The following is a 22,234-nucleotide window of genomic DNA, read 5'->3' on the forward strand; positions in this document are numbered from 1 at the left end:
AGGGCAAGTCTTATGATGACGTTGTGCGAACTCCCACCCTTCTTTCCCCCACCCCCACCACAACCGCTTCGCACGTTGGACTGTAATTCTTCACAGCTCCACAATGCCAGCCTGCCAGGAGGTGATCAGCAGGCCCCAAGAGTGCAGGTCGCAGCGTGTACCTGCCTGGACCTAAGGCCCTGGACGACACGAGACGTCTGAAACAGCCGGAGGATACCCTCCCTGGTGGAGAGTCTGGTCACTGGACACAGGACCACAGGTGTCAAAGAGGGGAATAGACCGGGCTACATGCAGCCCACCAAGGCCACAGCACGCAGAGTACGGCGCCAGCCTCTGTCCAAGGACGACTGCTTCAACCCCGGGCAGGACCCTGGCTCAAAGCAGAAGCAAGTCGACGTCCCAGATCTGAGGACCAGCTTCATTCTGCTCTTAGTTCTCCTTCCACTTCTCTGATTTCTTCTGGATTTGGTTCACTACCTGAACGGTTACACCAAATGAACTGTTTCTTCTCGTTCGTTTCCTCAACAGCTTTACGTCTGTAATCCATGGGCATTTGTGAAGAGGTTTGTACACAACTCCTTGCTCAACAGGTTTTGGCAAGTAGATGAATTGAAGCAGAAGAAGGCTTAGAGTTTTCTCGGCATAGGCATGGTAAAACTCCATATTGCAGAGGAGTGATTTTAATCCACAAAGGCTGCTTTTCTTGCCATTTAGAAAATTATGAGTTTAACGTTAGACTTGGCAGTTAAGTTATAGTCAAGGTGTGAACAAGTTGCGAATGATGCCTGACGTAAACTGCTAGATCTTTCTAAATGGAAAACAACAGTTGTCATGCTCTACTGTGTATTTAGATGCAGTCAGTTATAGGTTGACAACCAACAGATAATTTTCATCTTGTATTCTCTCTCTCTCTCACCCATTCAAACATATCAATAGCTCATGACCTCTGTGAATGAAGATGTTGTCAGTCTGACTTTTGTTTGCACGAGACGTTTTAGATTCGGTTTGTGAGTTGTACGTAGCCTGTGTTGTAATTTTGTTGTTGAATACAAATATGTTGTAGGTATATCTAATTATTTGTTGCGCCGATGAACTAGTATTTTCACGTCACCCTTTCATGAAGGGAGATGGCCCAGATGAATAAAATCTCTCTCTCTCTGCTTCTGTCTGTTTTGCTTAAATTTTGTTGTGTTTCATAAGGTAAGTATGGAAAACTGAAAGATCATCCACTACAAATGTCTAAATCACAGCACTGTTTTGTTTATGTGACACATTAAACCCGTTTCTTTTGCCATATCTGCCTCTCGCATTTCCCTTCGCGATTTGGCTGGACTGTGACTTGATTTGTTTTCAGCGGTAGCGACATAGAATTTCACACATATAAATTCTCTCATACCACCTCCATCATCGTCCGACGTGTGCGACTCAAAATCTTAAGTGACAATTAGGTCTACCTGTTTGGTTACGGCATCAGTTCCACCGGCCATCATCACAGAACGGACAGTCAGTTGTGCGTCCCTGGATCCAAAATTACCAAAACTGCATGAACATTTCAAACACGAACACCGTCCGAAATCTGCCCTATAATTATAGGCTAAGTTATAGATCTACAAAGTCCAGACGATCTACATGTCCTGTTTCAGCATTCGAAACAGAAAGTTATATATATATATATATATATATATATATATATATATATATATATATATAATATCCAGACACAACCTCAAGTTAGTATTTGCAGACTAATGCCAAACCTTCAAAGTGTTTTTGTAGCATGTGCACTGACATCCGTCGTGTTTCAGCATTCAGTCCAAAGATTAATAAACAGCTTCACTGACAACAAACAAAACCGTCGGCGGAACACAGAAATGTGAGAGAGGTGCTGAGCTCTCAAACCCCACACCGTGTCTGTCTGTTTCCTGTATCTGAATGTCCTGGGGGAGTCCTGGAAACTTGAAAGGCATGCACACTGGATCGATCGAGGTGAAATAACGCCGATCAAGGGACAAATCAATTTTCACTGTAGCCGGGAATTTCGCGAAATCGTTTCTTGCACAAAGAATATTGAGAAACTAATCAACAACATATTTACTTATAGTCCCTAACTCCATTCGAAAATTTCAAACGTAATCAGGATGAACATAGAACGAAGGAACCTTTCCAACCTCAACTTTCATCATGGTCAGTTCCATTCGGTGCAGTGTTGGTGGTCTAAGGGAGACAAATCAACGGACATTTTGTGTCTGAAAAAAATGAATATAGCCTAATTATGGTTGCCGTTCGTTCCACTCGCCACATGCATGCATAATGATGAAGTTTATTTTACAACGTACATGTCATGCATATATGTCCGAAAGTACAAATTATTTTGTCAGTAACCAATAAGCTTGAAAATACTCAGCTTTCTACTTGTTATATATTTTGACGAGTGTGTATCTGGCTTTCAATCGCCCAAAGGAAGGACGACTGAAGAGAGTTGAAGGGCTGGGGGGAAAAAAAAGAAAAAAAGAAGATGAAGAAGAAGAAATCAAAACAAACATTGTATTTGCTATTTTCCTCGTTTCTTTTGTTAGTCAGTCACGTTGTGTGTATAATTAACTTGCTCTGTTATGGCTAAACAACTCACTTTATTACACACCGGCCATCACACATTGCACACACACACACACACACACACACACACACACACACACTGATGCACTGGTACGCCCCGACCCGGCCACTTCACGGGGCCTCCGTCACACTCACTCATCGACTCGATCAGTAACTATGACTCCGTCGATCACTGACTCACGTCGCGCATACATAAACGCCAGGCTCATACACAAATTCTCACGCATGCACTGGGTACGCACACGCGTGCACTGACGCACACTGGCACACAGTACTGACACTGACCCACCCTCTCCCCCCCACCCCCCACATTCAGTGACGCATGACACACTGGCACAAGCACAGACACACACACAGGCACACACACCCACCCACACACACACCCACACACAATGTTCACCGCATCACTATGTGAATCACCAGACTTTATAATTGTATGGACAGATCAGAGCATCAAATTATTAAGAAAAAAACAAGCACATAAACACACCCAAAGAATATGCGATTGCAGACCAAATAACCTAGAAGAATGCAAGAGATCGGGTAAGGAGAGTCATGTAATTCGTGTGAACAAATTAATATGAAAAAACCTTTTTACACTTTTGCTTTTCTTCACTGTGACCAAACTATTTTCCCATCGCGGAAAAGGAAGCATTTTTTTTTTCTCGAGCATGCGCAGTCGATTCAACGCAAGAAGAAACGACGAGATGGCGAACGAAGTAACTCATGCACCGAACAAAACTTGGGAATTGAGCTTGTATGAGCTCCACAGAACTCCACAGGAAGCGATTACAGATAATACAGAAATCGCAGTTTCTCCACGTAGCCTTCACAGTGAACTAATGTGCCCAATATGTCTGGATATGCTGAAAAGTACAATGACCACGAAAGAGTGTTTACATCGCTTTTGCTCAGACTGTATCATTACCGCGCTTCGCAGTGGTAACAAGGAATGCCCCACATGCAGAAAGAAACTTGTGTCTAAACGATCGCTTCGACCTGATCCAAACTTCGATGCTCTAATCTCAAAAATTTATCCAAGTCGAGAGGAATACGAGGAACACCAAGAAAGAGTGCTTGCAAAGTTGAGTCAACACCATAACACAGCTGCTTTACGACAAAGTATCGAAGAAGGTTGGTTTCAGTATTGTTTATAAAATTGTGGTCTGATTTCAGATTACCAGTTCGATTGTTATATCATTGTAAATTATTTTCAGAGATAAAGTTGCATCTTAGAAATAGCATAAATCGTTATTCCTATTTTGAAAATTCACAATACAACTACTACTAGTACTACTACTACTGTACTGGTACTACCACTACTACTAGTACTACTACTGCTACTACTACTACTACTACTGCTGCTGCTACTACTACTAGTGCTGCTGGTACTACTAGTACTACTATATAATGTAGTACTTGAACTGCACAAACTCTCCATACAATGAGCTTGAAGTGCCTCACATGAAACATGTACAGTACTTCTTCTTCTTTCCCTTGACTACCGCCTTCATCATTGTGAAGATTCTGTAGACGTTAAGCACATGAAAAACAATTTACAAGGATAGTAGTACTTGTTAACTACTTTTGTTAGTTTTGTTGAATTTGAATGTTAACAAAAAATGATTTCTTACACTGGTTTTAGTAATACTTATTAAGTTATTTTTTAAGAAATCTTCCTTTTACTTACTATAGTCATTAGCTAATCTTAGTTTAGATAAAAAAAAAAAAAAAAAACAAACCCTAAACAACAGCAATAACAAACAAACAACAGTTCAACAAAAACAACAACAGTAACAAACCAACCGCGAAATTAAACTACAAAGTTACATCTGCTGGTTGTGGAGTGATGGCCTAGAGGTAACGCATCCGTCTAGGAAGTGAGAGAATCTGAGTGTGCTGGTTGGAATCACCGTTCAGACGCCAATATTTTCTCCCCCTCTACTACAGTACTAGACCTTGAGTAGTGGTTTGGATGGTATTCATTTGGATGAGACGATAAACCGAGGTCCTGACTGCAGCATGCACTTAGTGCACGTAAAAGAACCCACAGCAACAAAAGGGTTGTTCCTGGCAAAATTCTGTAGAAAAAATCCACTTCGATAGGAAAAACAAATAAAACTGTACTCTGGGGAAAAAAAAAAAAAGGATGGCGCTGTAGTGTAGCAATGCGCTCTCCCTGGGTCTCGAGAGCGGCCTGAATTTCACACAGAGAAATCTGTTGTGATAAAAAGAGAAAAAATACAAATTTTATACAAAATACAAATATTGAAAAAATTCTGTATTAGTATCAGCATGATCAGCTGATGTATGACTGACCACATGGCACTAGCAAACTTAAAATTCATATAAAAAATAGTATTATTATTAACATCCTTTTTCAGTTTTTGAATTGGGTTTTCCTGGCAGCAGATATATTTGAACTATTTTGAAGTCCTACTTTAGTGGATGTGATTAAAGGTTCTGGCTGTCTTGCATTTTTAACACAGAAAAAAATATGCTATATATATATATGCTGGCGGAACCTGCAGTGACAGTGGCTTCATGCAGCTGTGGTGTTTCCACTCCGTGATGGATTTTTAATATACAGTTACAACAAAGGAGAGCTCAGCAATTTTTGTTTTGGTACTAAGTTCAGCTGACAGGAATGCATTTGATGGTCCCACTTTCCTTGCAGTTGCACTCTGAGTCTTAGTTTTACCATTATTCTACAGGTCCCAGATGACTTTCAAAGGGTCACTTTAATACTGCACAATTTAATCTACATTGCTGTGCACACACATGCAAAAGCAGGTATACTTTCTTGTCAAGAAAATTGGATGTATCCATGTATGTACATGTATGCATTTTCATGGAAACGGTGATTAAGACTAAGAGAAGACTTGGAGGAAAATTTTATCCTTGAGGGAAGGAAGGAGGCGTTTCCACTGGGCAAACAAATCAACTCTCTTTTACAGCACTTTAGCAGATGATTTTATCATCTGCCATCAGACCGAAGCTCTGAAACAGTATTACTATATTGTATATTTTTTCCACCCGTTTTAATTTTTATGTATTTGTTCTTGAATTATTGTTGAAATTTGTAGAGCATGCCAGGACCTTTTCACTGAATATGCAGAACTTGTGCTTCCTTTCCATTTCATAGCCTGGTCATTGATTGCCAATCATCTAATAAACTATAAAGTTACTTGATTGAAAAATGGAACCCTTCTGAGCTTGTCAACTGATCTTTTTATATTGGCTCACATTTGCAAGATGGAGACATTTCTGTTGGGGAGTGCTGTCTTACTCCTGATCCTTTTGCAGTGTGCAAACATTCTCATTGCCATGCATCCATATAAAAATCAAATAGATTTCTGATTTGTGATTGTTTTACACATGTATGGTTATACTTTTATTGTCATCGTAGCAGGGAAAAGTGACAAAATGACTTACATTGTTACAATGAAGGATGAAGTAAAGGATGTGAACAACAACAAAACCACAAAATTAAAAGACAGCAAAATATGTTATGAAAAAAAGTATCTAATACTGATAGTAATAATGCCTCATTATTAATTTTTCTTTGCACCTTATGCTTGGGGATCTGAAAGGATGCAAGAGAGGTCACAGTGCTCAGCTCAGCTCAGCTGTTAGTGTTACAAGATAACCCAAGCATTGTCGGGCAAACAAGCGCTAACGCATGGAAAGTGTTGTGTATAGTAGACGTTCTCTCTCTCTCTCTCTCTCTCTCTCTCTCTCTCTCTCTCTCTCATTTGAATACTACATTTCTGCATTGTTTGTGGAGGTGCACTGCACTAGTGCATTAACATCTTACAATGAGAATTTCATGAATGTGACAATAATGAAAATGTTCATTGCACAGATTTTTTTTTTTTTTTTTTTTTTTTTAAATGAAAAGTAGAATTGAAATCATGTTGTTAGTTTAACTTTTAATTCTGTAAAAAAAAAAAAAAAAAAAAGGTCTCGATTTTAGATTCTGAATTAATGTTAAAAACACAACAATAAAACGATAACAATAAATGCACTGATCCTGTCATCACATTCATGAATTCTCTATACTGTACAATGAGAATAAGATGGTAGAAGGGTGATGGTCTTATCAAATTCTGGTTGCTTGGTTGTGCATGCATACATGATTGATAGAGTGCACTTCATTCATTTCTTATTAAGACTGATGCCATGCCCTTAAAATCCATTATTTATGTTTTCACCTGTGATGTTACAGGGTTACGTCTCCAGTCACTGAATCGAGCACAACGTGTGCGCAAGCCAGCATCAGAACTAGATGGCACCAGCACACCCATTGATGGAGAAGGTGACGGAGATGCTGATGGAGATGCTGACGCTGAAGCTGAAGCTGATGCCGAGATGGACGCTGACAGAGATGTGGATGGGGATCATGACGCAGATGCCCACCATCACAATGAGGATCGCCACGACAATGAAATGCATGACGAGTCAGCTTCCAATGACACCCTGCCCAGAAAAAGATTCCGGCGGTACTCAGATGACTCGAGCACTGAAAATTCCATGGGGGAGTCCAGCATGCCTGAGAACATCCCTGAGGTTCCTGTGCGCGTGGGGGAGATCGAATTGGTGTTTCGCCCTCATCCCCATCAGCTAGACTCAGAAAATTGCAACACGCAGCGTTTCATCAAAACTACTGCCAATGCGACAGGTATTCATGCTTTGTGTCTTTCTTCCTCCTGCAGACTCTCTTCTGCGTAAATGTGTTAACTATTAATATTATCATTCATTTGTACAATTTTTGTCTTCACACACGTTACTCCCAGTTTTGAAATTACGTTCCACATTTTGCCTGTGGTGTTGTCTTGAACATTATGTGATCGACTCAGAAATAATTTACTAGTCAGAAGACAACTGACAAGGATTCGGACAGTTTCTTTCTTTATTTTTGTCTGTTAAGTTGAACTTTCCCATTTGGTAGATCTGTCTGTGGATTCTTCATGGATTATTTTCTTACCAGTGCTATTGAGTTATAGTTTATAGCTATTTATTGCTCTGTCTTGGATAAAATTTTATAAAATGAAATAAAGGTAATGAATGCAGTTTGTCATTTCTGTTATTTGGAAAAGATGATGTATTTATTTATATGATATGTCCATGCTGATAACTTTTTGTTTCCTTGGGGAGAACAAGTTCTTTATAATGATGTATTTTTCAATCATTGCATGTGGTTTCTTTCAGTGGAACATCTGGCAAAGTATCTGGCTATACGTCTGACTCTGGATGAGCAAGACCCCAGCCTTGAGGACAATTCCAGTAAGTCCTTAATTAGCAAGAACCTTTAAGTCTACCACTCGACAAATTTGCCTGAGGTTGCATTGACTCTGATCTTTTCCTACAAAAGTATAACCTGAGGGCATGAAGAAGCTCTGTGCTTCACAGCACACGCACAATAATACATGAACCTGTGTATGCAATAGCACAGTAAAGTGTGGAGTGGAGTGATGGCCTAGAGGTAACGCGTCCACCTAGGAAGTGAGAGAATCTGAGCGCGCTGGTTCGAATCACGGCTCAGCCGCCGATATTTTCTCCCCCTCCACTAGACCTTGAGTGGTGGTCTGGATGCTAGTCATTCGGATGAGATGATAAACTGAGGTCCCGTGTGCAGCATGCACTTAGCGCACGTAAAAGAACACACGCCAACAAAAGGGTTGTTCCTGGCAAAATTCTGTAGAAAAATCCACTTCGATAGGAAAAACAAATAAAACTGCACACAGGGAAAAAAATAAAAAAGGGTGGCGCTGTAGTGTAGCGACGTGCTCTCCCTGGGGAAAGCAGCCCGAATTTCACACAGGGAAATCTGTTGCGATAAAAAGAAATACAAATACAAATAAAATAGGACAAACACAAATTTTGAGAATACAATGAATAAAATGATTTATTTATTTGTTTAAGTGATCAGACCAAATTTGATCAACCTACAGGTAAGGCATTCATCGTTTTATCTCTACCTCTAAACATCAGCACACAAATAAAAGTAAAAAGAAAATATGTTGTATTTAAGGCAGATGCTGATACAAGACTCCAAGGAAGGTAAGCTTTTGTGAATCTGTAAAAGCATGGTTGATTTAACTCATGAAGGCATGTACAGACAGGGGAGGTGAGGAGTATTTAATACTAGCATGTTTACAAGTCATAAAATGATGAATAGTAAAACAATAAAGTAAACAAAATGTTGAGTTATTACAAAAAAAAAAAAAATCTGTTTTTATTCTTAAAGGTGTGTAGACACACCATATGTTTAACTCACTGACAAAGTTTTGAGAATGAAAATAAGACACTGGACGTCATGTATTGCTTGTCAGTCAGTGTAATCCAGTTTGGTAGTGTATGTGGTTCCAGCATCAGCCAACCAAGACAAATACGCCATCTACATGTACAACCAGTCGGGCGTGCTGACCGCCCTGAGCAGCAACATGACCTTAGAGCAGGCCAACGAGAGGTACTGGAAGATCAACAAGCCCATGGAGATGTATTTCCTGGACACCACCAGGTCCGCTGAGCCCACCATGAAGAAGACCCAGACATCAGGGGTTAACACCGCGGAAAAGTGATGATGGAAGGTTTGGGGGATGTGGAGTGATGTCGGTGTGCTCCCAACATAATGGGAACATTAAATTGTTGGTGTGAAGGGACTTGAAGGAGAACTAGTTTGTTCCTTTGCAGCTTAATTTGGAAAATGTCTTTTTATGTGAGCGGCATGAAGACTGGAATATTTACAATTGTTTTTTTTTTGTTTTATTTTGTTTTGTTGGTTTAATTTCCTGACAACTTGCTATTTCAGAAAGTGTGTGAAAGTGGAAATGTGGAATTTTGTCATTGTTGGCTGTGGTCATGTGTGGCAATGGTGCTGATTTATTGTAAGGCGATAGTTATGTGCAGGGTTCGGGTGTCTGTTGCCAGAGCTGTTGAAGAGCAGTGTAGATATTTTGCTGAGCCAGGCTGCTTTACCTGCTGTATGGGTTGGTTTCAGGTGCTGGCTTGTGTTGAGGCATTGGTCATTGTTTCTGTTGGTATCAGTTTTTCCAGTACTAATGATGATAGTAAGTCTTCTGACTCTTTGCTGCTTTGTGTCACAATGCGTGTGTGTGTGTGTGTGTGTGTGTGTGTGTGTGTGTGTGCGCGCGCACGCGCGAGTGTGTGTATGTGTGTGTGTGTGTGTGCACACATTTGCATGAGTGTGTGTTTATTGTTGGTCACATATACATTCTTTTTTCAGAATGTTTTTATAAACAGATCAACAAATATGAGGAGAGGGTGTGTACATTCATTGTGTACTAGTTACTAGTTAATCTGGTTCAACAAATCTGTGTTTTCCTCTTTAGATTTTCCCTTTATTTTTATGAAAATGTACAAAGTGACAGATTAAAAAAATATATATATAAATTGAGCAATTACATATGTTTCTCATTTACTATTTAGAAATGTCTCATCTACTCATGCCTTTAAAAAAAAAAATTTTCATGCTCCTCATCTTACCGTTAAATATATTTTAAAATTCTTTTTTTTTTTTATTTAGCTTGTGTTGAAAGACTTAATGTTACACACGTCCATTTCATTTATGTCCTTCATTTGTATTCTCTAAATTGAACCTTGTCCAGATACAGACATGTTTTGTTTGTTTATTCTTCTAATTGATCATTACAGCTGGATTCTTTAAACTGCCCTCAGATAGTGAAAACACTTTTGTTACGCTGATGCGGATGGACTTTACACACCCTTTAAGAGTATTAAGTAGTAGGGCAGCTCCATGCTTGCATTATACAGAGTAGTTCATATGACTGTGAGTGTGAAATGAGGTAACATGGGTAAATGACAGAATTTGCTCTGGAGACATTTTACTTAAATCTTTATTGCTGGAAAAAGAGGGCAGAAGTTAGGGATGCAAAGGGGAGGTAACCTACTTCCGGGAGGTTATCAGCATATGCGGGTAGTAATTTGCACAGGACAGGAATTAGATCCCAGCCAGAGTCTGCACTAGTGTGTCATGGTTAAGTATGTTAGATAAACATAATTTTAGGAAGAAATTTTCCTTTACATAGTAAAAGCAAGAATAATAGAAGCAAAGTGCTTTTTCCTTTTGTTTTCACCTTCCACCCTCTGGTTAGCAGCAGGTTGCCAATAGTTTTGTCCTAATTTTATTCTTTAAATGGGAAAAGACTGGTTAGTATTTGAGCAGATAATGCAGAAACCAGTGAAGTGGGAGAGCCATTGTATGTACTAATGCAAAAAAGCATAGCATATACTATAGTGATGTGCAAGTGTGTGTGTACTTACCCTTTCCCTTTTTGCATTTTATTTCTGATGTGCTAAGTGCAATGTGGTGGATGTAAACTTGTGTTGAAATGTGCACATGTGATCATGTAGGTTTCTTCTCAGCATTTGAAACAACTCATTCTGGACCAGGTGTTAGAAACTGTATAGATCTCTCATTCATTTTTCTTGTGGGTCTTGTAATTAGATTTAGAGAACAATTTTATTCTATTTCTGATTTTGCCATCTGTGGGGAGTTCTGAGCTGAGCGCTTCACTGAAAAAGTGTGTTGTATGTGTCATTTAGTAAGCTTTCATTTTGGCATTTATTATTATTATTATTATTATTATTTTTTTTTTGCTAGAGCTGTCTTTTACTGATGGTTGTGTTCCTGGATAACATACGGTGCATTGTGTACATTGAATACAAAAGACAAAAGGTTAAAAGAGTAAGATGATGGCTACCACTTATCTGGGTTAATGTAATTTTTCATGTGTCTGTTCAAATGGATGTGGTTGTCAGATGGTTAGAGTGCTGGATTCTTGCCTGAGTTTTACGGAGTTTGATCTCCATCTCACCTGGTGGGCTAAGGGTGGAGATTTTTCCTATCTTCCAGGTCAACATATGTGCAGACCTGCTAGTGCCTGAACACCCTTTGTGAACATACTCAGCATACATTCCCCAGAAAACGGAGTATGGCTGCCTTTATGGCAGGGTAAATAAAGAAAATGGTCATACACATTAAGTGTTACAAGTCTCTATATGTGTATTAGTGTGCGTGACTGAAACCTGTCTGATACAGGAAATGAATGATGAAGACCAAATAGCAGCTATCAGTTGGCTCTACCCAGGTAGGCAGCCTGTTGTGCAAATTAGTCCATGTTTGTAAAATGCTTAGAGCTTGGTCTCTGACTAACAATATAGGTGCTTTCCATAAGTATCCGTATCACATCATCATTCTTATCATTATGTTGGAATGCAGAACAACCTGTTAAGGAAGAGAATCCTAAGAATAGTAAGATGTGTCTTCTAATGAAGCTTTCAGATCCAGGTTGGCCCAGAATTTCCCATTCTTTAGCAACTGATGGCCTGTCTCTTAGTCTTACAGTGATGACACAAGGTTTGTTAGCATCATGAATGAGAGTGGTAAGTGTACCTGCTACTGCTGTTGCTGTTCAGCTGTGCAACACAAGTCCTGAAGTCAGTGGACACCTTTCTGTAGAAGTCGGCAGCCTTTGTGTGGTGCAGAAACTTTCCACAATCACAGTTGTGTTCATGTCCAGTCCATTCGTTTTAGGACAGGTGTTCAACGTGCACTTCACTGTGATCTGGTTTTGTGTGTGTGAATTTGTGATTGTGTGTGTGTGTGTTGCTTTGGGGTTGATTTGGAAAATAACATTTTGTTTTCTCTCTCTGTGACTCAGTTGTTCTCATTGCTTCTGTTTATCTGACTATTGCTTATTCGCTTGATATACCCACCCCTGATCCACCCTCTAAAATTTTTATTTTATTTTATTTTTTTTATAAAATTCTCCACCCAGTCCCTGTCCTTCTGTCTTCATTCTCTGTTTTGAGCTTGCATTGCTGTTTCTTGTACATAATGAAAATGCACATGTATACAACTTACAGGTGTAAATCGAGAACTTGATGTACACTTTTATGGGCCTTCAAATTCCAGTGGGATGGTGGAAAATGGGTTAGTGGATGTGTAGTTATTTCCCTTTGACATGGAAAACATTATTGTGGGTTTTTTGTTGTTTTTAATTGTTTTTGTTTTTTTGTTGTTTTTTGGAGTGGGGGTGGGGGATGTGTGTCTTAATTCTCAGTTTCTCTCTCTCTCTCATCATGAATATTGGTTCTTGTCCTTAGTGGTGCCATTCTTAAAAGAGTAATGATCACTAGTGCTGGGAATACAATGTTTATAAAATGGGTATGGGATGTTTGTGGCACTTACCCTACAGTTCAAAGCACATTGAACAGACTTGGTAAAGGCAGTCTTCTGTGCATCATTTATTTTGTTTTACTGTTGACAAAATCATCAGTGAACGGTGAACACAGGAAAATAGCAGACAGCAGCAAGCAGACACCATGACCAACAAGCTGTGTTCCTCAACTGAAATTTCCTGCTGCTTGGAAAAGGTGCCTGCTGATGTTAATTTGGGAAAGAAAAATGGTATGAATAGGTGTGAACATATTCAGCATCCTGTCTGATAGCTTATCAAAAGTTACCAATAAGTTAATTATAGAGCTGTTCATTCAAGTTGATAGCTTATCAAAAGTTACTAATAAAGTACACTGCTGCTCATTCACAGTTATGTTAAAACAGCTTATACCCTCATTTTTTCAGATTGAAGTTGAAACTTTGTATATATGTTATGCAGTTTGGCATTAAAAGTTATTGTTTTGCACTCTCTTTTTAGTAATTTTACTGGCAGCGAAAACATTGAAAGAGATGTTCAGTTTCTGTCTGTTTATATCTTTACCCACCTCAGTATCTGGATTAATGTGCTTTGTATTTTCCCTGTCATTTGCCCTTTTGTCATCTGTTATTCTTATTTTTCTCAGTTTTTGTCTGTGTGAAAGATTGCCATTGAATTTGAAGTGAATGGGGCAGCATCTAAAGAAAAAAAACAAACAACAAAAAACAAAAACAAAAAAACCTGAAAAGATGACAAAGCAATCTTTGTACAGTAAGTTAAGTTACTTTTCAGTCAATCTAATGATGCGATTCACAAAGAATGTGATCAGAACTGATGAAAGACACTGATATTGGATCATTTGGAGATACATATGCCATGCCTCTTTGAATACAACTGAAATTGCACGAACATTTGAAAAGGTAAAGAGCTTGCTTTTTGTATTGCGGATTATCATCTATTTAGACTTTTTTTTTTTGGGGGGGGGGGGGGGGGATTCCTTTTTATTTTACGTTCATCTGCTGTGGATACATTTAAGCTTATTAGACCTTGTGATTGTGTTTACCAGACGTTATCTGCTACTGTCTTTGGACCTTTTCACAATTTGATTTTGAGTGACAAAAAAAAAAAAAAAAAAAAAAAATCTGAATGAAGTAGATAATGATAACAGTTCCATATTGTATCTGATGCATCCCAGTTGTATACAGTTATATGCTACTTAGCCTAGCCACTGTGTGCATTGACTGTAAGTTGAACAGTTTTCAACAGACATTGCTATGTGTGCATGTTTATATATATAAATATATATATAGACATCACTCCTTCACACTTTTTTTTTGTTTACTGTTTTTCCCCTCTCTCTTCTTTGCTGCAGTTCAGATATGTCATTGGATAGTTCATTATCTAGCATGGGCACTTTTCAGTGTATCTTTACAGCTTGAAAGGTTAAGTACACCAAGTAATATAAATGGATATTTTATTCTTGCAAATCACTTGTATTTGGTTTTGAATGATGATTATTTTTCTGTCTGAGAATTTCCATTATTCTGTAAAAATGGTGTGCCTATTGTTTAAGTGTACACTGGGTCTTTTAGTGTTGTGCACAGGCACTGTATGTGTGTGCATTCACACACACAGATGCATGCACATGCACTGTGATGCGCGCTCACACGCACACCGTCACACACACACAATTACACATGTGCATATAGTTGCACACACGCACACACACTAAGATACATGCACACACAAATACACATGGGCATAATTCTGCAAACACACAGATTTACATGCACACATTAATACAAACACATGGGCATGTAATCACACACACACACATCACCTTTTCCTTTCACTCTTTTCTCTTAATGTGTATCCTTCAAACATACTTTGTTCACAGACTTTAACATGGGAACTCTTCTGTCTTCATCAGCACCATTCAACAAATTCATTGATAATTATATGAAGGACTCTGAGATTGTGCGGAAGACACAAAGCAAAGACATGTTCTGTCTTCATGCATACAAGGTCGTCTTTGTAATGATATTCCATCTGTATATATTCTGACAACCGCATATGTATCTTTGATCTGATCAATTGGTTGCCTAGCTGGTATGACTGGGATATTGTGATGAATGAATGAAAGGACTGTTTGAATAAAATGTCCAAAAGAATTTCCTGGGTGTTTTGCATTGATGGAGAGGGGTCTGAAGAAAGTGAGAAAGCAGTTCATTTCCAGAAACATGGTCTAGGCGTTCAGTAAATGACAAGACTTCAAGACTTTATTGGTTTCAGATAGAAGAAATTAAACTGAGTGTTCACTCAATGTTGTGAAAAAACAGCATAATATTTTGTGTGTTGATTAGTTTCAGTTTCATGAAGGTGTCAGAGCATATGGACAGATCTATCCATAGGTACACCATCACATATGGGGAAAAACAAAACAAAAAAAACAACAACCCCACACAGTAGCAGATGCAGATCTTGAATTAATCCAGGCTATGAGTCTATCCTAGATTAAAAAGATTGATAATATAATTAATATATATATATATAGGTAAATACATTAAGATATAGTGAAGGAAAAGATATGCAGAAAGCAAAAGATTGAAATGAAAACAAGAGGAAATGGGCCACACTCATTGAAACCATGTGCACCAACACATGCGCACATACCAACCCAAACATGCAAATGCATACACACAAACACGGACGCAGACAAACGCATACGCAAAACGCTTATGTGCAACGATTTGCAGTCTTGATCAGATTAAGGAGCACTTCGAAATCTATATACTGAGTTCACACATTTGTAAACAATACAGGGTCTGCAATAACAGTCAAATCAAGTAAACGTTATTCTCTCTCAAGATAAATTCAAATTGTCATGTACAGTTAATGCATGTCACATGTTCTCTGATACAGGGCCACACTGCAGAAAAAAATAAGTTCAGAGGTTGGTTGATTTGTAGTTAAAAGATCACTTTCATTGTACATTTTATATGTTGATCAATTCACACATAAAACAATCGAGTAGTAATAAATTTGTGCGATCACAGAAAAAATCACATTATCAGGAACAGAACAAACTGAATCTTTTTGTTTTCGTGACAATTGCGGACTTTGGAAATGCAGGTGTAAACTGAATTCCTTGAGTGACTACGTTCCACCGAAATGGAAGCGTGCTCTGTTCAGTGATGAACTGGCGAATTATTATTAATAATTATTGTCATCATCATCAGTATTAATATCATTATTATCCTTATTATTCATTTATTGATTTATATGTTTATTGCCGCCCTGTCATCTGTCTCGGTAGCATTACAAAGTCAAAATCATCCCACCAAAGTCCACGCAGGCACAGCCACGTGTAGGCTGTCATTGTTTCAACCACATGCAGCAGTACACAGTGTACCACCATTGCGATGTTATGTTTCCACAAGGCCACACACCAGAGGAGATCGGGTGTTGCGGTGTTCAGTACGTGTCGCCTGCTGTGATTAAAAGCCAAGCCATGCCAACAAACCTTGTTATTTGGTCAAAAGGGATAGGCGTCATCTGAAAATGACGGTCTAGATTTTTTATTTATTTATTTTTTTCATTAATTAAAAAAAAAAAAAAAAAAAAATCAACATCATATACATACTTCACTGACACAGACCGTTTTGTATGCCATTGATTCTGTGCAGCCATTGTAAAACCTGTCACCGTGTCACCACATAAAGCTTGAATGGTATCATTAATGTATTTTGAGCTCAACCCACTGGAGCTGCTCCCCTTTCACTTCGTTTGCTCAACATGTAAAAAGACCTGTCAGCAGGCAGATAGACATTATGGAATCATTTAATCATCTGGTTATATTCGATGTTAATAGAGTGTCAATACAATACAGACCGCGGAGTTGTAAATCGGCCTCAATAAAGGCTCTGGGCTATTTCAACAAAGTCGGAAGAGTTGTTGAAGTATTGTTCAGTTTTAATATGCAAGAAACATGTGAAATTTTAATTGGTGGCAATACTGTTGTAATGATAAGGATGCAAGCTAAAATCGCCGTTTCTTTTTCTGTGTTTTTCTTTGAAAGGTAAAAACAACAACAAAAACAACAAACCCACACACAAAACCAAAAACAAACAAAACAACAAAAAAACAAAAACCAACCCCCAAAACGGCTGGTGTGTGTTTTGCATACATACATACATACATACATACATATATATATAACACAACAACAAAACAAACAAACGAAAAAAACCGCGTATCACAAACGCCCCTGTGAACAACTAAGAGATAAGTACTGTTCCATATTGTCTAAATCAGTACATGTACGTCTTTTTCTTCCATGCATGCTTTTTCATACGTTCGTGCGTGTGTGTGTGTGTGTGTGTGAAAGCACGAGATAAATATACCATTCTTAATTCTATAGTATCATGATCACACACACACACACACACACACACACACACACACACATACACACATACAAACGCGCGCGTACGCTCTGTGTGTGTGTGTGTGTGTGTGTGTGTGTGTGTGTGTGTGTGTGTGTGTGTGTGTGTGCAACGGAATCTGAATCCCTTTGGCAGCTGAATGTAGTTGATTCAAACTTTGAAAACAACTAGTTTGGAATCTACAACGGCTCGTGGGTAGAGGGTGTATAAAGGGACCCCTCCACCCTCCTCTGTACACTTGTCTCTTTTTCATAGCTGACAGTGGAGACGTTTATTCGAAGCACATAGAGAGCTAGCCCGTCAGTTCCTTTGACAGCTGTCGTAATTGACTTTAAACGAAATCGACTTCGAAGGCTGAAAATACCCCTATATGAAAAGCATTCACGACAAGTTCACATATCGTCGATGTTCGCATGCACGCAGTTGGATAAGAAGCTAAGTATGGTGTGGAGGATTTTGATGTTTGTCTTTTGACTGCATAAGTGATGTCTTCCAGCTGGATTCTAGATCACCACAACCACATAAATGACTGCTGATAGTTGTTTCTCTGAGAGCTGTTATTCATCTGTGTTGAGAAGCTTAACATTTTGTGTCATTATGCAGTGGCGAGGAATTATGTTTTGCATTCCAAACGGAAATATCGACTCCTAAAGTGGTAAGCACAGAAGTACGTAGGCTATAGATGTAAGGGACTGCATACAACATCCGATATTTCGCTATCTTTCAGCCAGTTCACAGCATAGACTATGTTCATAGTGTGGCCCTGAAGGTCTAAGCACTGGTCTGACTTTGTTAGCAGCGATTAGTGGAAATTTCAGCAGGTAGTAAATATTTGTCATTCTAGTCGGACACGATCACTGGGCACAGGCTTCGTGGCACCATGATGCCCATGTCGTCGCTCAGATCTCAGCGGCACAGACCTTCTGTCAGCAGTGAGGGAGACGAGGACACATCAACACCTCCTCGTCACCAGCCTGGTCAGCACGATCAGCGCAGATCCCTTCCATTCACAGGGACCTCCACAAGACCTCAACGTTTCCCCAGGCTGTCTGTCAGCATCAAAGGATCGGAAGAAGACTCACTGGCCGCTCACCACCACCCTTCTCGCCGTTCAGTTCCAACAGGTGCTCGCCGTTCGGTTTCGACGGACACTTATCATGCTTTTCTTCCAACGACCGCTCACCGTCAGCCCCACCCCCAGGCCTCTCGGCAGCGCAAGTTCAGCATGGTGGATCCAGACCAGTCCTTTGTGGGAGCACGGAAAAGGAAAGCCAGCCTCAGCTATACTATGTTCCTGTACCGACAGTTCCTGGAGCAGGTAAGATCCTTCGTGAACGGATGTTTATTGCACACACACACACACACACACACACACACACACACGCACGCACACACGCGCGCAAACATGTTACAAAAGGGTAAAAAAGGGGGAAAAAAATCACAACAAAAAAAAAAAAAAAAAAAAAAAAAAAGAAAGAAAGAAAGAAAGAAAAAATGATGCACTTAAATGAGACATCATACATATCTCACATAATGAGAAACTAAAAATTTAATATGAATAGAACGACAGAGACCGTCTGTCAGTCATTGTATGTGTCTGTCGGCCGGTCTGTCTGCCAATCGACATATTTCTTTCTCTATTTACATTTGTCTGTCTGTATAACTGCATAATCAATCAATCAATCAATCAATCTATCTATCTATCTATCTATCTATGTCCGGTATGTGTCTGCATAGTTGTCTTTACTACTAATCTCTGTGTAAATACTGCAAATCGGTCACTGACTTAATCTGAACTCTGAACCAAGTTTTCCCCCGGGGAAAAAGCAAAAACAAAACAAACCATGTTGGAAAAAAAAGAAGAAAAGATTCAGGTACTTGGATGGATGCTCATGCGTCCACAATCAGCCATAGTTATCCTGCATTTGTGTGTGTGTGTGTGTGTGTGTGTGTGTGTGTGTGTGTGTGTGTGTGTGTGTGTGTGTGTGTGTGTGTGTGTGTGTGGGCGCGCGCGCGTTCTGTTAGACTATTGAAGTGTTGGGTGGTGATAAAGGGGCTTGGAGGAAAGGGAGGAAAAGAGACAGGGGAAAAGAAAGAGAAGCGAAAAGAATTGAAGAGAAGAGAAGAGAATAAAGAGAGAGAGAGAGAGAGAGAGAGAGAGAGAGAGAGAGAGAGAGAGTTGAAGAGGGTTGGAGGTGTGGGGGGTGGGGGAGCGAGCGAGCGAGAACAGAGACCCAACAAAGAAGAGAGAGTCATTCCCTTTGCGTAACTGAGTGGAACTATTTGGAGGGAATGTGGCAATTGCCTACATGGCTATGCCAAAAATGGAACAACATTGACAAAGTACACACAAAGCACTGCCAGACCTTCTGTAGGCAATTTTACCGCATCCAAGTTGTGTCCGTTGTGGCAGAGGTGTCCAGCAGAGTCCAGACATACTCTGTGTCCTGTATTGTTGCTTGTCTGACACTGACGATTTCCAGCGGCTCTACAAATTGAGGATGCCAGAACGACGTCTGTGTTTAACATCATTATGCGTTTACTTCAATATGCCCACATCTTGTTCCTCTCAGTCCTGCTTTCAAGACAAGACAAGCTTTATTCCCAAAAGTCCACATGGTGGCACATGGAAAAAAACCACTGATGGGCAAGAGGCAAACGATATCCTACATAGCGACAATGTATAAGATAAGAATAACTTTATTATCTCCAGTTGGAGAATTAATTTGGTCAGGTGCATTATCACAACATAGACAAGTAAACAACATGGAGACCATAACTGTAAAAAAACAAAAAACAAAACAAAAACAAAACAAAAAACAAAAACAAAACACACACACACACAAAACAACAACAACAGCTGTTAGGAATATAACAAAGACACAAGCCAAGGTGTTCACAGAACATAACGGACTAATAATCAATTCGTGGACTGCAACTAACACCGTCACTCGTACTATGATCTACGAGTGAAGTTTCACCGTTTGTATCTCTTCAGTTTAGCACTGAGACATACTTTGTTTTCGTGGATGTATTTGCCAGTCAAAAGGATACAATCTAGAAAAAAAACAACAACAACGAAACTCTTGTCACTTTATAACGTACACTCTCACAGAAAACCATTGTTCGATCGAATCCCCCAGGTCTAATCAGATAGGGCCCACTCTCCGCGGAATCTGACTGTCTCCAAAGACCCTGTAGTCTATCTATATAGGGTCTTTGCCGTCTTCACGGAAGTAACCACGACGGGACAGTGTCGTCATCGTTCTTCTCACTGACATGTTACGATTGGCGACCGGCAACTGAATGTCCGGGAGGGTGTAACAAGGCAGGGGTGTGCGTGACGGGAACTGGGCAAGGAGTGGTGGTGTGTGGAGTGTGGTGAGGGGACACAAAGAACAATGTTGGTTGGTAAGAGGTACTTTCTTTCTTTTGTCAGTGGGGCAAAGTCCAGTGCTGGTTGTGGTGGTTCGGCGATGACAGTGGCTGGACATGTCTGTGTGTTTGTCAGTCGTCTGTACGGTAGTGTCCGAACAGTCGTTTGTGGATTCTTGCAAAGTCCAGTGCTGGTTGTGGTGGTTCGGCGATGACAGTGGCTGGACATGTCTGTGTGTTTGTCAGTCGTCTGTACGGTAGTGTCCGAACAGTCGTTTGTGGATTCTTGTGGTATTTGAACTTTCGTTGTGGATTATTGTGATATTTTGTGCCATCTTTTAAGTAACGATTTAAGGACTTCATGCATATTCTGCGTAGGTTAGATGGGTTTTTGTTCAGATCTGTTACTTGTTTCTCAGTTTGATGACGCTTTATCAGTAAACAAACAAGCCAGCATAGGATTGAATACAGACTTTGGCGCCAGCGATTACACACACACACACACACACACACACACACACACATCCCCGCGTGCACTCACTGTTTAGTCTATTGCGTCAGTGAGTCTCGATCATCATCATCTGAGTTGCGACAAGTGTTTCTAAAAGTTGAACTATTTCAATTCGTTTCATTTCTACGAGTGATACCCGTGTGCGTCAAGTAGGGTAAAGTTAACCAACCTTCCCGGGTCGGCCGTATACATAGGAATTAAAAAAAAAAAAAAAGAAGAAGAAGAAGAAGAAGAGGATACTGTACTCACCTGTCAGGACAAGGGCTGGAACACAGGGTATAACGTGTCAATATGTGATATAGCCCTACAGTCTTCTATAGGCTGACTATGAAGCAAACATAACGAATACAGAGAGCGTGGAAGATAGATGTTCCGACGGCGGCTTAGTTCTTCGGATGAAAGGATTGTGGAGTTGTCTTTCTTGATTTATTCAACGAGAAACGTCGTTGATTGCAGGTGAGAACTGGAAGAATTCTTACTGAACAAATAAGGAAATAAATGAAAAACAAAAACAAAACAAACAAGAGAGGCAAGGCCTTCAAGACTCACTTGTGATAAATTAAGTCCCCTAGCATTAATTACAGAGTAATTTCCCTTTTTTTACTGTCTGCACCAAAACGTTTGCAAAATAAATAAAAATTTCATGCTTAGCAAAAGAAGTTCCTGTTTGAACAAAAAAAATGATAATAATGACTCCTCTTGTTGTTGTGTCAGAATAAGAGGTCAAAGTGCCAAGTTTAGAGAATACAAAAAATATAAATATAACAGTAAATGCAGTTTGCATATAATTAGACTTCATTCTTTATTTTTTTTTGTGCCCATCCCAGAGGTGCAATATTGTTTTAAACAAGATGACTGGAAAGAACTGAATTTTTCCTATTTTTATGCCAAATTTGGTGTCAACTGACAAAGTATTTGCAGAGAAAATGTCAATGTTAAAGTTTACCACGGACACACAGACACACGGACACACACACACACACACACATATACACAGACAACCGAACACCGGGTTAAAACATAGACTCACTTTGTTTACACAAAACCGCCAAAAACAACAATTAAGTATAATAGGAAATATAGAA

General features: G+C 39.5%; 2 protein-coding genes across 2 annotated transcripts in view; both read left to right on the forward strand.

Annotated features, from left to right (window-relative positions):
- Positions 1–3,310: 3,310 nt before the first annotated feature.
- On the forward strand, positions 3,311–14,989 carry LOC143287976 (E3 ubiquitin-protein ligase RING2-like). The gene is made up of 4 exons (XM_076596229.1): positions 3,311–3,750; positions 6,845–7,297; positions 7,828–7,902; positions 8,989–14,989. Exons 1-4 carry the CDS (start codon positions 3,324–3,326, stop codon positions 9,198–9,200), a joined length of 1,167 nt encoding a protein of 388 aa, XP_076452344.1. The 5' UTR covers positions 3,311–3,323; the 3' UTR covers positions 9,201–14,989.
- A 2,751-nt stretch (positions 14,990–17,740) lies between these two features.
- The window catches only part of LOC143293722 (uncharacterized), a 71,997-nt gene continuing 67,503 nt past the window's right edge, over positions 17,741–22,234 (forward strand). Inside the window, exon 1 of the mRNA XM_076604924.1 lies at positions 17,741–18,581. Coding sequence (XP_076461039.1) covers positions 18,144–18,581 — 438 coding nt within the window. The 5' untranslated portion in view covers positions 17,741–18,143. The remainder of the gene's footprint in view (positions 18,582–22,234) is intronic.

The sequence above is a fragment of the Babylonia areolata genome, chromosome 1, assembly GCF_041734735.1.
Source record: "Babylonia areolata isolate BAREFJ2019XMU chromosome 1, ASM4173473v1, whole genome shotgun sequence".
In the NCBI taxonomy this organism is placed as follows: Eukaryota; Metazoa; Mollusca; class Gastropoda; order Neogastropoda; family Buccinidae; genus Babylonia; species Babylonia areolata.

Bases quoted from the DNA above. Each gene is read 5' to 3' on its own strand.
- LOC143287976 (XM_076596229.1), top strand. From the start codon at position 3,324: ATGGCGAACGAAGTAACTCATGCACCGAACAAAACTTGGGAATTGAGC. The intron at 3,751-6,844 runs GTTGGTTTCAGT...GTGATGTTACAG, and splicing joins ACGACAAAGTATCGAAGAAG to GGTTACGTCTCCAGTCACTG. The intron at 7,903-8,988 runs GTAAGTCCTTAA...ATGTGGTTCCAG, and splicing joins CAGCCTTGAGGACAATTCCA to CATCAGCCAACCAAGACAAA.